The sequence below is a fragment of the Peromyscus leucopus genome, chromosome 1, assembly GCF_004664715.2.
Source record: "Peromyscus leucopus breed LL Stock chromosome 1, UCI_PerLeu_2.1, whole genome shotgun sequence".
In the NCBI taxonomy this organism is placed as follows: domain Eukaryota; kingdom Metazoa; phylum Chordata; class Mammalia; order Rodentia; family Cricetidae; genus Peromyscus; species Peromyscus leucopus.
The window spans coordinates 61,117,805-61,132,702 of record NC_051063.1 but is presented as its reverse complement, the minus strand read 5'-3'; the positions used below and the strand labels follow the sequence as shown (position 1 = coordinate 61,132,702).

The window sequence follows — 14,898 nt, the reverse complement described above, 5'->3', positions numbered from 1 at the left end:
TGGCCTGCACTAACCTGTTCCTAACACCATGTTCATCTCTGTTTCTGTTCTCACAGGTGACACAACTGGACCAGAGGCTGATGATCATCACAGACATGCTCCACCAGCTGCTGTCCCTGCACCAAAGCGGCCCAGGGTGCAATGGCAGGCCACAGGTGGTGGCTAGTGACGAAGGTGGCTCCATCAACCCTGAGCTCTTCCTACCCAGCAACAGCCTGCCCACCTACGAACAGCTGACCGTGCCCCAGATAGGCCCTGACGAGAACTCCTGAGGGGTAACCCGACAGGTCTGCCCCACCTCCCTCTCAACAGAGGCACTCACCCTTGGTCCTCACCCCCTTGAAGGCTTGATATGACAGTCTAGCTCCCCATGGCCCCAAAACCCATGGACCAAGCCACCAGCTTGAACCTGGAGCTCACCAAGGCCCAGCCAGTAGGTACTAGAACTTGGCTTGGCATGGGGTTCCTCTCAGGCCAGAATTGTCAGTCCTATCAAGATGGTGATGTTGTTCGCCTGATGGCTGGGACACAGTGATGGGGAGCATCTGTGTAGGGCTAGGATGCAACTCAGGCAGAGGGAGGCTCGTCCAGGTGATGTCAAGTAGCTTCCTAAAGGGAGACAAGAAGAATCTATCAGAGTCTGGGGTCCTCACCCTCAGCCTTGAATCCAGGGCTCAACTGGGAGCAGGCAGGGCAGGGCATGCCCAGCCCACTCTATAGGGTAGAGGCCAATGGGGGCTCAGCAGGTCAGAGCCTGATTCCTTCACTCTCTTACCATAGGGGTTCCCAGCTTCCCTCAAAGGATATCCCAAGCAGGGGAATGTCCACTGACCACCACCCTAGCCAGCTATGGACTGACAGCTCCTCCCCCAAAGTGACCAGCAGGGCCCTCAAGCCCTATGAACCCTATGTGCACAGTCAGCCCCCTACTCCTTGGTGACCAGAGGTACCAGACAGATGCTCTGACTCCAGCCTCATCACACCACATCCCTCAGCCAGCAGCTGAGCCATGGTGCCGTTAGTGGTATCAGCATTTCTCCCAGGATTGGTTCCTTGGGCATCGCACCTCACAGAAATCAGAATAATTTCTGGTGATTCAGAATCTCTGTTTTAATGAATTTTATAGTGTGATCTTGATTGAAAGGCTTTTCCAAATAAACGTGGGACATCTCAGGTTGATCTTGGCTAATGCTTGCTTCTGGGAGTGTCTTGTGGGGGGAGGGTCTTTACAGTAACATAGGGCTCAACCTCCCATTCTCTGCCTTACCCTACCCTCCTGTCTCCTGCTGCTCCCCACAGCCAGCCTCAACCTCTTGGTGGACAGAACCCTACAGTTAGTTCCCTGGGACCCAGGTGCCCAGGTGGCCTTGGAGTGAGCATGATTCAGAGAAGGCCCAGCCTCTAAGGGCTCAAAGGGACAAGGAGAAATGTCAAAGGTTGAGCTGGTTTGGGTTGGGGGCAGCCCTGGGCCTCCACTCCAGGTATCCCTGTCTACTCAGTATGATCAAGATGTAGCTACCACCTGATTCCCAGAAGACCCTGAGCCCTAGGAGTAGCTGAGCCTGGGTTAGGACCTGGCTTAGCTGGACAACACTGACATATGCCCAAGAAGTCACCCTCAGACATGTGTCGGGCCTCTCATCTGTCCTTGCCCACCAGGATGGCTCTTACTCATGACCCAAGAGGCCATTCAAGAATGAGTCCTTCCTAGGACCGGCCCCCAAGACTGTAAGAATTTGATTCCTGAAACAGAAGTGTACAAATAAGTACTGGAGTTCCTAGGCTCCCCTTAAAGCCTCAGTTTCCCTGTTGGGAAACTGTGATGTTCCTCTGGCTGTCCAGTCAGTCTACTAGGCTGGAGGCCTATTCCAAGTGAATACCACCTTGCCCGCCTGGCCCTGTGCCTGTCACTCTTTGTGATCCAGCCACTGTGAATGGAAACAGTGCACTGTGAACAGAATTTGTCCAACCAGTGTCCACTGTCTCTACTGAACCTACTCTGTCCCTATTCTGTCCTTCCGGAACCTACCCCATATGTCAGGCCATCAGGACTGAAGACATCTGAGAATTGAAGGATGGAGGCACCCTGGGTCTTCGGAGGCAGCAGGTAGCCAGCGACAGGATCAGGGATCCAAGTATGGGGATGCAACTAGAGGCCCCTGCAGGAGGGCCCTCAAGTTCCTCTTACACTGAACCTCTTGGGGGTCTGAATGTCCTAGAAGCTCCCACCACAAGATCTTGGTTTCTGGTCTGACAAGCGCTGGCCATCCCTGGCAGAGGAAGGTAGAGGGGCGGCTGAGGCCTCAGGCTTCCCAGCCTCAACCCCCACTCAAGGGGGGTTTTGCAGCAACAATTGCTGAAAGGCAGAAGCTGTTGTTTCCTTGTTGGGTAAATATTTGTGGAAGCCCCAGGCTGTGGCTGACTGTAGCCAGGGCCCTCAGCTTTGCCCAGGCAGGCTACAACCCATGAGGAGCTCAGGGCCGCCCATCTGGGCAGGACCCAGTCCCTGCACCCTGCTGGCCTCAGTGCTGTCCTATGGACTGTGTAGAGTGGCCAAGTGCTGTTCTCCCACAAGGACCATTGCAGCCCTCTCGGGTGTGAAATGCAATTTACCTGAAATAAAGGCCAATTATGGAATTACCTAATTAAAGCCGGGAAGAAGGCTGGGCCTGGCAGGATGGACGCTCAATGCCCGCCCGATGCCCACGGTCTGAGGGAACAGATGGTGCCCCGGCCTGCCGGGCTGGCCACATTCCTTCACTCTGTCCCCCTATAAGTGACCTAGACAGCACACGACCATCTGGTGTGTGACACGTCCTGCGGGCCCCGGACAATGGCCCAGCAGACCTCTCCATGAGAGGGCCGTCGCCCGGGCAACGGTGGCATGTGCGGGAAGGCCCATTCGCAGCCCCTCCCGCGGCCCTTTCTTCGGGGCCCTTTGTGGGCCTCGCCTCAGCTCTCTAGTGGCTGGGCTGACAATACCCATGAGTATTTGTCCCCAGAGCTGTGCCTTTGTCCCCTTATCGAGGCCCTGGTGTCCAGTGGGTGCTAGGAGCATTTGCTAGAGGACCAGCAAGGCTCCTGTTTCATGGGATTGCCTCTCCCACTGCCCTTGCTCTTTCCAGCCCAGCTGTGGTTCTTGAGCACTGGGGTTGGCCCTGCCCAAACCTGAGCTTCTCCCATCTTTGAGCCAGCATACAGAGAGAAGAGACCCCTGCTACCCAGGCTGTTGTGACCTTTCACCAGTTACCTGCCTCTGCCTGTGACATAGGACAGTAAAGGTGTCCTTTAACAAAAGGCTGATGGAGATGAGACACCTAGGCCAAACAGAGGCACAGGCACAACCATACGCTTAAGGCAGCGGGAGAAATCCCCTAGGTGGGTGAGGCTGGCTCTTACTCCCTTCTGCACTCCTGCCTGGCCTTCTAGCTCTAGACTCCTCCCCTGATCTTCCAGTATCAAGCCACACCCCTTTCTAGCCACACCCCCAAGCATCAAGCCCCGCCTCTTCCCAGTCCTGCCTTCTCAGAGCAGAGAAAGCCTCCCAAAGGCCGGAAGGCAGCTGGCTGATCCCTCCCAAAACCACCCTGGCTAAATGCATAGTCAATCCTCTGACCCTGGAATCTCAGCAGCCATGTTTATCTGAATCCCCCCTCCCCGCGCACCCAGCACCCCTCCCCATACATATACACACATACATACACGTACTCAGGACTTCCATCATGATGGGTAGGTGCCAGAAAGACAGTGAAACAGAGGGAGCAGCTGGCCCAGGAATGTCCCAACTTCAACTGGGCTCAAGCAAAACCAGTTAAATCACTGGATAAAATAAAGGCCACAGAGGTGTCTGGACCCAATGGAGAAGCCACACCTGTGCCCTGAAGATCACTGGCCCCTGCCTTTGGACCTGCAGCAGCCTCCCAGCCCATTAGAAAGAAGATGAAGGGCCAGGCAGGAACAATGCTCCTGGGACCCTCCCCACTCCTCCCTCAGCCCCCAGCAGGCATCCCCAGTATGATATGGCCTCCAACAGAGGTGGGACAACCCTCCATTGCAGTTCTGGGCCCTCAATTCTGAGAGTCTTCTTGGTTTAGCAAAGCCACTTTCACAGCACTGTGGGTGCCCTTCTAAGGTCTCCCTCTGGGTGATCAAGGGTATATCCCTCACCATACTCAGCCCCAGGTACCCGTCTCCTCTTCTTGTGTCTGTATACTTGAGGTCTGGATGGAGCCAGGCCTATGCCCTGAGCTTTGGAGGCCACATCCTGTCCCTCAGGTCCTCCCACCTGGGACAATGGGTGTCCAGGACCTAGGCTACTACAGGATCTAGGCTATGCTTAGGGTAGCCAGATCTGAGCAGACAACCTCAGTTCTCATTGACCTCGGCATGCTGGACTATTTCTGCCCAGCACAAGGCTGGTAGGCAAGCAGAGCAGGGCTGTTGGGGCAGCACAGGAGCTCACCAGCCAAGCACCTCTCACTCCTGGTCAGTGGCTTCCTTCTCTCCTGCTCTAGGACAATGCTGCCCCTGCTTTGCTCACTGGACCTCCTGAGCACAGGTTGGGTAAGAGTTCTTGGTGTTGACCAGAGATGCTTCCCTAAGAATGGAAGCATCTTGTCTTCTCTAATGGAGGGTCTAGACACAGATCCTACTACCCCATCCCTAAGCTCTGGGACCAGGTCCCCTCCCACCAAGGCTCAGATACTGATTGAGTGTAGGAGATGGAATCCACTAGAACACAAGAGCCTGTTCCCTCCTGGCCAGGCCCTATATGGCCTGAGCTTGGTTCTGTCATCTGGCCTCTCAGTGTCCTTGTCAGGCACTCCAGGGTGCCAGGGAACAGCAAGGGTTCTCCTTGCATCCCCAAACCCCTCTTCAGTTCTCATGACACATAAGGGAGCCATCTCCACCCCGTCTTCAGACTCTCTCCAATCGCCCACGGTCCACTCCTGAGGTCCCATAGAAAACAAGTCCTCCTTAGCGACTAGAGCCCAGCACAGCCCCCGGTCACCTGCTTCCAGGCCTGCCTTCACACAGGCCCAGGCAGCAGCTCATCAACCCAAGAGAACCCAGGCCACCAGGCTGGTGCTCTCACTGCTTCTCAGATGTGGGCCGAAGTATAGGGAGGGGGACATCAAGACATACTGAGGACCGTAGTGACCCTCGAACCTTCTCACCCTCCTAGCCCCTCCACGCTACTCCAGTCAAGCACACAGCCTCATCTTCCTGCCAAGCCATAACAGTGAGTAGCATCCAAAGCGGCTTCAGGGGCAAGAAGAGAGCATCAAAGAAGACAGAGGCCTAAAACAGAAGGGCCTTCAAGCAGTGAAACCTCCCCACCTTGGGAATGAGGAAACCAAGCAAGGCCTAGGGTGAAGCCAAACAACTCAGTATCTGTATGTGTAAAGAGCCATGGCATTCACCAGAAACCGTGTTGATGTCCATGATCCATGCTGCCACCAGCTGCGATGAGCAGGGAGGCATCTTGTGCAGTGATCTCGATGACTGCAGACTCATAACTGAGAGTGAGAGACATTTAAGGCTTCTGTGACAACCCCTCCCCTTCCTCCCCCCCCAAAAAAAAAACCCAGATATGAAGTTATTAAAGAGAGTCCTTAAAAGTTGTGATAAAGATGCTGAAATGTAGCTCTTCACAGTTGATGGCTTCTGGTGGGGGTGGGGTGGGGAAGGACTCAAGTTTTCTTTAAGGGGCTGGCCACTGGGAGTTTAATCAGGTTCCAGTGAGTATATGGGCGACCCAAATTGGACTTGGTTGGTTTTTTGTATTTTTTTTTTGTTTGTTTTCTTATTTGGGGGAGGGGGGCTGGCTCAAGGGTGGGAGGGTGGACCAGGGGGAATGGGAAGCAAGTGTGATCAGGTGCATTGTATGAAATCCCCAAATAATTAATAAAAAGATTATGTTGAGGGACAAAAAGAGTCATGACAGAGAAGTTAGATGCTTCACCTGGGAGCCTCAGAACTTGGATATTTACCTGGCTGAGACAGAGCTGCCTTCCAGAGCCTTGGGATGTCAGGGGCCAGGCCAAAGAGAAAATGGAGAAAAGCTCTCAGATGGCCAGAGCATAGCTCCTCTGCCAGCCCAAACAAGCTGGAAGTCACTAAGCACCACGCCTACCTGAGGCAGCCACAGGCCAGACAGCCCTTAGGGACATGCCCACTGATTTCAGGAAGGTTACTATAACCCCTGCCACATAGATGGCCACTTGGGTCCTCAAAAATGCTGCTTATACATTGACAACTAATGAGACTCCCCAAACCCCTTTCTGGTTGTTTTTTAAGACTTTATTACCCTTCCCTACCACCAGCCCCTCCATACTCAGGGAGGGGGCAGGCACAACAGGGAGAAGCAGCAGGCTTTGAGTTCCACATGAGATGGAGCACTTTTTGGTAGAATAGCCAGATAGATTCTCATCCAGTGGCAGCTCAGGATTCCAGATTAAGTGGGGCACCCATGGCTATGCTAAGACATGTCACAGACTAGGCACCCTGAGGGTTCAGAAGACCTGCCAGTGAGGCCTGGTAAGGGCACATGGGGAACCAACATCCCTCACAGTCTACAGGCCCCAACACTCAACTAAAGCTAGAAGTTATTATCCAGGCTTGAGAGAAGGAGGTTCATTCCAGGGAGGGTTCTCCAAAGCATGGGGATGCTGTGGGTCCCAGCAGAGGCCAAGAAGAGAGAGACCCCAGCATCATTCAGGAGCCAGGCCTGTCCTTGGGATGTATGGAGTCCCCTCAATAGAGTCTTCCTTAAAAGGCAACTATCAGGACAGTGACCAATCATTAAGGATCCTGTCAAAGGAGTTTGGAGTACAGAGCAAGGACAGTCAGCGAACCTGGGTCTGCTCCAAGCCAGGCTGGCTCTCCAGGGAGGGCCTAAGCTCATGTGCTATGATGCCCAAAGCTAGACTTACTCTTCTCCAGCTTGTCCCCATATGGCCCAGGCAGACCTGCATGGTCTGCTCTATTTGGGAAGCTGGAAAATAGAGGTTCAACACCCTCCAAACCTTCAACAGCTGAGGAACATGAAGAGAAACTGAGGCACCTGTGAGCTTTACCTGGGGGTGGATAAGGGACTGTCACAGCCTCTGGATGGTAAATGTCTTTTCATTGTTTTCAGGAACAGGATCTCACTCTGTAAGCCCAGGAAGACCTAGAACTTGTAACTTCCTGCCTCAGCCTCCCTAGTGCTAGAACCACAGGCCTGTGCCTTTTAGGAGCTTGAATTTCTGACCTATGAACTTGGCTAGGTACCTAAGTGTTATGTTCCCCCTCCATCCTATAGAGTGAAGTTAAGTAAGGCTATGCCAGAACATTCTAGAATGTTCTAGAATCTGCCTATTTGCATGGAACTACTGAGCATAGTTGGGGCCCAGTTGCCTGGGAAACAGCTCCAAGGCCTTTGGAACCCCTGCCTACCCTAAGACTCACCTAAGCCTCAGTTCTACAATGTTCTAGATGATTCCTGAGACCCCCCCAGAGGATAGTTTCTTCCTGTAATATTTTTCAAGGTATAAACAAAACTTTGTTGTGTATCTCTCAACACCTTGAATCCAAAGACAAGGAGGGAGGCCTTTCTGTTCTCCAATCTACCACCTCTTGTGGGTATGCCTGCAACAGCAACAGTCAGGGCTGAGATGGCCCTGTGCATCCCATCTCTGTGTATTTTCCCTTTCTCACAGTGTGGGGACTTCCTAGGCAACTGTGCTCAGTTGTCCCTACAGAGGGATAGTCATTCATTCCTTAGGCATGGCTCTAATGGGTGGGTATGGTGACCACATCCATTTCTAACCCCAAGGCAACAACCTCCATGTCCCTGAGCTGTGCGAGAGTGGAGCAGAAAGATCCACCAGGTATGTGGGTGGAGGAAGCTCATGGTCTCCTCTGGTCTGGCCTGATCCTCTGGAGCCACTTGGGAGAGCTGGACAGGAGATTCAAACAAGTCAGTGATTCAACCCAAAACACTCAGAAAACAGAGGCTACATCCTTGAGTGGAAGAGTTGGGAGAGGTGCAGACCAGGAAGTGGGGAGGAGGGCAGTTACGGAGAAGGGCTTTGAACTTATAAAGCACTCCCCACACAGCCCCCCATTCCCAGCCTTCGCAACTCTCATTGGATGCTGTTGTGTTCATTCTTCATTCAATAGCCAGCCCATGGCCAAGGACAGGATGCAAATGGAGTGCCTGGCAGAGCTCCCTTAGGTCCCTGTAGCCCATCCAAGAAGCTCTGTCCTTTACCAGGATGGAGGTCAGAAGATAACTGGTGAAGCAGGTGGCTCTCATATGCTGGTGGCCTCGAGGTGACAGGACACAGGAGGCTGCCTCCACAGGCAGGTGGTGTCCCTCACTGCTCCGAAGGCTGGCAGGCTCCTTCTGCTACCTGAAGTCAGATCTTGCATATCAAGATAGCTTGCCAACCCACACAATACTCCTCACCTCAGGGGCTCCACCTCCAGCTCTAACCCAAAGTCAATTGATTCTTCAGGGGTGTGCATACATATTTGTGTAATAAAAACAGGGGTTCCTTTGGTTAATCGACTTGGCTCGTTTAGCACAGAGTTCAGGAAAAGGTCCTAGGAGACTGGGGGAAGACATGTCTCCCTCCCCTATACCACCCAGGATACCAGTAGCTCCCCCAAAGTGCACAGAGAGGGCAGTCCTCAAGAGCTGGAACTGTAGAAGGGCCAACAGAAGCCAGTCCTGTCCCCTTCTCCCCAGATATAAATCCCTCTACCCTCTTCTCAGCCACCAGCCTGGGAACTGTCCTCAAATCACTCTACCAGTCCTGTGTCCCAAAAGCATCCAAGGGCTTCAGTTATGAGGCACCCAGCTGGCCTGACTTCCAGAGAGCCCTGCCAAGGCCTGGCACCCTTGCCCCCAGCCATCACTCTCACTGCCAGGAGCAGAGAGGCTTCAGATCACCAGCAGATTTCTTTCTCGAAACACTTTGGGCCCTGTTCCCCCGGGGAGCCAGCCTCGTGAGTTATGAAGTCCCAGGACCTCCAGAATCCACCTGCAGCTATACCCGCTCGAGGAAACCAAATCCCAGCAGCAGATGACAGCCGAGGGTGGCAGGGCAGAACGCCCATTCAGCCTCCACAGCAGCCAGCCTGCCAATGCAGCAACTGCCTCCCCACCTAGGCCCTCCCATCAGAGCCTAATGAAATCCTGGGAGCCCATACCAGGAACGGAGGGGTAGGATGTACCCCACCTTGAAGCCCAGGACAACAGGGAGGGTGGGTAAGGAAGACAACTGCCTCTAGAGTCTCACAGACAGGGCAGCCCAGAGCAGGATTAGGGACTTCACTGCCCTGCCCTGCCCCTGCCCCTGCCCTTGCTCCTGTCCCATGCTATGATCTGGAACTAAGGCTGGGCCTTTATCCAGCTGCCCATTTCCATGGAACAGAGCTGGAGAGAGCTATTCTTCCCAGTGCTCATTTCACAATCCTCCCTAAAGGAGAAGGTGAATGGAGACTGTTTTAGTTAGGGCTTCTATTGCTGTGAAGGGACACCATGACCACGGCAACTCTTATAAAGGAAAACATTTCATTGGGGTTGGCTTACAGTTCCAGAGGTTTACTCATTATTGTCATGGTGGGAAGAACAGCAGTACACAAACAGACATGGTGCTGGAGAGGTAGCTGAAAGTTCTACATACAGATCAACAGACAGCAGGAAAAGACTGTAAGCCACACTGGGCCTGGCTTGAGCATCAGAGACCTCAAAGCCCGTCCCTTAGTGACACACCTCCTCCAACCCTCCAACATCCCTTAGTGACACACCTCCTCCAACAAGGCCACACCTCCTAATAGTGCCACTCCCTATATTCCTGTGGGGGCCATTTTCCTTCAAACCACCACAGAGACCTAGCCTAAAGGTCACTTATGAGTTGGGCAAGAAGACAGAGGCTGACATCACAAGAGGTAAACATAGGCTGAAGTCACTGAGTCATTGCCCACCAGCCAAGGCAAGACCTGGAGCTGCACCCAGGCCCCATGGCCAGTGCCCTTTCCCTTGTTACCTGCTAGGCTGCCCTTCTAGCCAGGACTCCACCCCCAAGTCCCAGACTCCATGGTAGTCTCTCCTGAGGATAGGGACACTGGACTGGCTGCCTCTCCACTCAGCTCCTCTGTGAGGCAGGTCATCCTGAAAAGAAAGCCCTGTGGGTGAGAGGTAGGAAGCAGGGATGAGAAACCCTCACAAGAGCCCAGTCAAGGCCCAGCCCCCTGTTTCTTTAACTGTTGCAACTCCATCTTCCCCAGTGCCACCACCTCAGACCAAATTGGCCCTTGCCCCTGTCTCTGTTTGCCAAACTCCTGATCATCCTACAAAACCAAACACAAAGACTTCCCAAGTGGATCCAGGATCTCTGGCTTTCAGGACCTATTGTCCCTATAGATGAGGTAATGCCTCAGAGTGGATTACAGAGAGGACACTTGAGAAGGAGAACCCATGGCGATTAAGAAATGCTGACCTCCAAGGAAGCCAGCTCAAGCTGGACCCAAGAACTCCTGAAGACAACTGCGGGGGGGGGGGGGGCTGTGGTCCCTCACGGCCTTGAGCACACGGGACTCACTATTTGCTGGGGACCTGAGGCCTAGCCCCGCAGAATGGGAGGTGCCTGGTGTGGAAAAAGAGCCACTGGCTTTCCCTGTTCTCCAACAGCCCTATGGTCAGCACCACGGCTCTACACACAGCAAAGCCCCTGTGCCCCACCAATACAGGATCACTTGTGTGCTCATGCCCTAGGCTCATACCTAGTCCCCAGTGTCCCAGACACCAAATGCACCCAGGACTACATATATACATACATACATACATACATATACTTCACACCCAGCAGGCAGCAGGTTCATTGTAGTTATTTTGTGTGTTATTATTCAAATGTAAGTGTACACACATGTTCTGGGTGTGCAATACGTGTGTATGTGTGTGGAAGCCAGAGGTCAACCTTGAATGCCATTCCTTAGTCTCTGTCCACCTTTTTTTTTTTTTTTTTTTTTTTTTTTTTTTTTTTTTTTTGAGACAGGGTCTCACATGGACCTGGGGTTTGCCAAGTAGTCAACGCTAGGGACTAAAGTCAGGTCTTCATGCTGTCAAGGCAAGCACTTCAACAACGAGCTCCCTTCCAGATCTTTACCATCATCTTTATTAATCACTGCTATTACAAGGCCATGTCCATGCAAGTAGAAAATACACCCCAAGTTACTCCCCTTCCCCCCCATGCTCCACTGTCCTCCCTCTCGCCTCCCTCCCACTGGTGTCTTTTGTCCCCCAGTTTCTGATTCTATTTTCCTATCATCAATGCATAGATGACTTTTTGTTATCTCTGAAGTCTAGGACCCACAAAGGACACTTGCAATGTTTGTCTTTCTGGGACTGACATAACTCACTTAACGTGATTATCTCCTGTTTTATCCATTTTCTTTCCAACCACCTCACTTCATTCTTTTCTGTGACTGAAAGGAAAAAAAACTCCATTGTGTGTATAAACCACATTCTCTTTACCCAGTCGCCTTTTCTTGCATACCTAGGCTGCTGCTTCCAAACTCAGCCATTGTGCGTAATGCCGTGATGAGCGGCGACGTGCAGGGCATCTTTGTGATGTGTTGACTTAGAGGCCTTTGGGTAAATACCCAGGAGCATATAGCTGGGTCATATGGGAGAGCCATTGTTATGTTTTTGACAAAACTTCATACTGATTTTTATAGTGGCTGGACTAGTTTCGTTCCTTCCAGCCGTGTAGTGCACACAGGAACTCTTTTCTCCACAGCCTGACCAGTGTTTGTTATTTCTGGTGACTGCCTTTCAGACCGAGTGAGATGGAATCCCAGTGTAGCTGGTCTATGTGCACATGCAGGACACCCCAGAATGTCATTCTTCACGTGCGTGTCCACCTTGTCTCCCATTGACCTGAAACTGGCAGATTAAGCTAGGCTGGTGGGGCCCAAGCATCTACCTGTTTTCACCTCTCCACAAGCCTGGCCTAGCTTTAAAAAAAAAAAGGGGGGGTAGGGGTAAGGGGCCCTGGGGATTGAACTCATATCTTTATGCAAATGAAATCATCGCCCCAACCCTTCAATGTGGCTTTTGTTTGCATTTCTGGCGACTGGTGAAACCAAACAATGCTTTGTGTGTTTCTTAGCCATTTGTAGCTCATTTTTTCAAGCACTAGCCCACATTCTGCTGGTCTGTTTATTGAGTAGTTTGATGCTTTAATGTTTAGCTTCTTGAGTTCTTTATACACTCTAGATAGCAATCCCCTCAAACAGGAGGTTATTTAAACCTTGGTGGTCACATTGTGCCAGGGACTGCCCCACAAGGCAGGTGACCACTGTCCCCATTGCTATCAATGCCTGCTGACCATGCCTAGCCTAGCCATCTCACCCATGTTGAGCAGGCCTGAAGGCGCTCGTCCCTTCTGGAGAACATCTTAGTGTTCTTAGAGTGCCACTTCCTCGACCCCTGACCCCAGGCTGCTCTCTCAGCTCCTGGAGGCCTACCCAGAGGTGGCAGGGCCTCCTCTGGTGTGTGCACAGGCTGAAATGCAAGGCTTGAGTGGAGACAGCCTTCTCCAAGGTCCCATCGCTCTGGGCCCAGCTTCTTTCCTCCACCTCACAGCCAGCAAGCCCCAGGAATCCACCTGTCCCCGACCTTCTCTGCAATGCTGAGGTTACAAATGTGTGTCACTGTGCTAGCTCCCCTCCCCCAAACATGGGTTCCAGAGATAGAATTCACATCTTCATACAAACTAAGCCATCTCCCCAGCCCCACAAACTGGCCTTTATTTGCATTTCTCTGATGGCTGATAAAACTGAACAGTTCTTCATGTCTATTGACCCACAGGTAGGGCTGAGCCCATATATAATGTCCCAGCCACTCAGCTGCATCACTGAGGAAGGGACCATGCCCTTTGGTATACCTGTGGTTCAATGCCAGGCTGTGCCAGGAACTGCCCCATGTCCATACCCTCACTTCTCTGAACACCCTTGTCTAATCTCTGAGGAAATGAGTTGGTCTTACTACAGTGTCAATGAAATTTTCAGCTTCCACCTTGGCTAGGTTTGCCCTTCTACTAATCCTTACTCCCAGCTTCTTCTTAGTGGTCACCCTGGCCCTACCTGCATCTCTCACTGTCTCAGGATGGAATCTGAGGTTCGAGAGGCCTGCTCTGCTCATCCCAGGATGGATCGTGAGCCTTCTTTCTCTTGTTGGACCCTTGCTTGAGAAACCTCACCACCTCTAGACAGGGTCACACATGGTCCTCACCCAGAAACAGCACTCCCAAACACTCCCATTTGTCCACCTTGTGAAACTGAGGCCCACAGGCAGATTCACACTGCTCCCCAGTCCAGTGGAGGTCATGAAATCTGCTGGAGAGGCCTATAAGAGACACAGGCCACTGACATACATCCAGAGTCCTGAGGGCTTGCAGTCCTGGCCTGCATTCTGAGGCATCCCGGAGTACCTGGCAACTCTAGCTTGCTGGGCCTCCTTGGTGCTGAAGGCAGAAGACTCCCGCCCTTATGGCTATGGGTTCAGAGACTGATCAATCCATGCAGGTGGTTACCTAAGGTGTCTCCAGCACCTCAACTTCCTGGGCTTGGGCAGGTATTGGAACACCTGCCACCTGAGGAACCCATGAGGCCAGACTGGGCCAAGGAGTCGGCTAGCCTCTGCTGGAGGCCACGGTGCAACCGCGGGTACAGGCGCCCTCATGGGGGTCACGGGCCTCGGGGTGCCGGGTCCGGCCTGGGCCGCCGGGGGCCACGGTGGGGGCGCAGGCCGGGGTCGGGGGTCCGGCGAGCTTTAATACGCAGACAAAGCCTCATTTGCAGGTCAATGCCGCGGCACACTCGCCTCTCCCCTCGCCCGGCGCCCTTTGTCCGGCCGCGCCCGCTCCTCGCGCCAGATGGCCGCGGAAATGCTAATTTCGGGCGCCCTCCCGCCCCCCGCGTTTAATTGCGCCTCCGCAGATGGGCCGCGAGTGTGCCGGCCATGTAGATGAGCGCGGCCGGGCCGGGACGCGGGGCTAAGGAGCTGCGGGACTGCAGGAGTGGGGGAGGGATTGCGGGGGAGGGGGAGGGAAGGGAAAGGAGAAGGGTGGGGAAGTGAAGGGGAGAGGAGGGGGAGAGGAGAGTGGAGGAAGGTGGGAAGGGGGTGGGGGGAGGGGAGGGAATGAGAGGGAGGATGGGGGAGGGGCACCGCCCCACCCCCCAGCGCGCCGCCGGGCACGGGCGAGCACCCAGCGGGCCGGGCGCGGGAAGCGGGCTTTTCTCTTTTCATTTCTCCAAAATGGGATCTTAAGTGACTCTGAATGAAAACAAATTGGCCCGCTTTCTTCTCCAAACAGACTGCGCGCGGGGCGGTGGGGGAGGCGGGCGGTGGGGACACGGGACCCCCTGCCGGGCAAGCCCTCGGCCTGCGCCCTTCCGCCCAGGCCTGGCTGCTTTGGCCGCAGATGTGGGTCTCCCATAACTGGGACCTCTGAGGCCTCACCTTGCAATTGAGCAGAAATTCTCTGCTGCCGCCCCCACCCCTACCCGCCCAAACTGTTTTCCAAGCTGGTTGGGTCAAGTGGGGAAAGGGGAAAGGGATGTCAGCCTCACCTCCTGCAGCCTTACCAGGGTGGAGGACAGCAAGACTGTTGGTTGGGCTGTCTGGACAGAATACACTTATGGATGGGTAGGTAGGTATAGGGATGGATAGTGAGTGTGTGGGTGGATAGATGACTAGAGAGATAGATGAGTGGGTTGATGGATAGGTGATGGGTGGATGGATACATGGATGAATGCATGGAAGGATAGATTAATATTGAGTGAAATGGATGGATGGATGGATGGATGGATGACAGGTAAAAGGATGGATAGAGGAATGGT

General features: G+C 53.4%; 1 protein-coding gene across 1 annotated transcript in view; it reads left to right on the top strand.

Moving 5' to 3' along the window:
• The window catches only part of Kcnq1 (potassium voltage-gated channel subfamily Q member 1), a 329,937-nt gene extending 328,758 nt beyond the window's left edge, over positions 1-1,179 (top strand). Inside the window, exon 16 of the mRNA XM_028870925.1 lies at positions 57-1,179. Within this exon, the coding sequence (XP_028726758.1) occupies positions 57-272 (216 nt within the window). The 3' untranslated portion in view covers positions 273-1,179. The remainder of the gene's footprint in view (positions 1-56) is intronic.
• Positions 1,180-14,898: the final 13,719 nt, after the last annotated feature.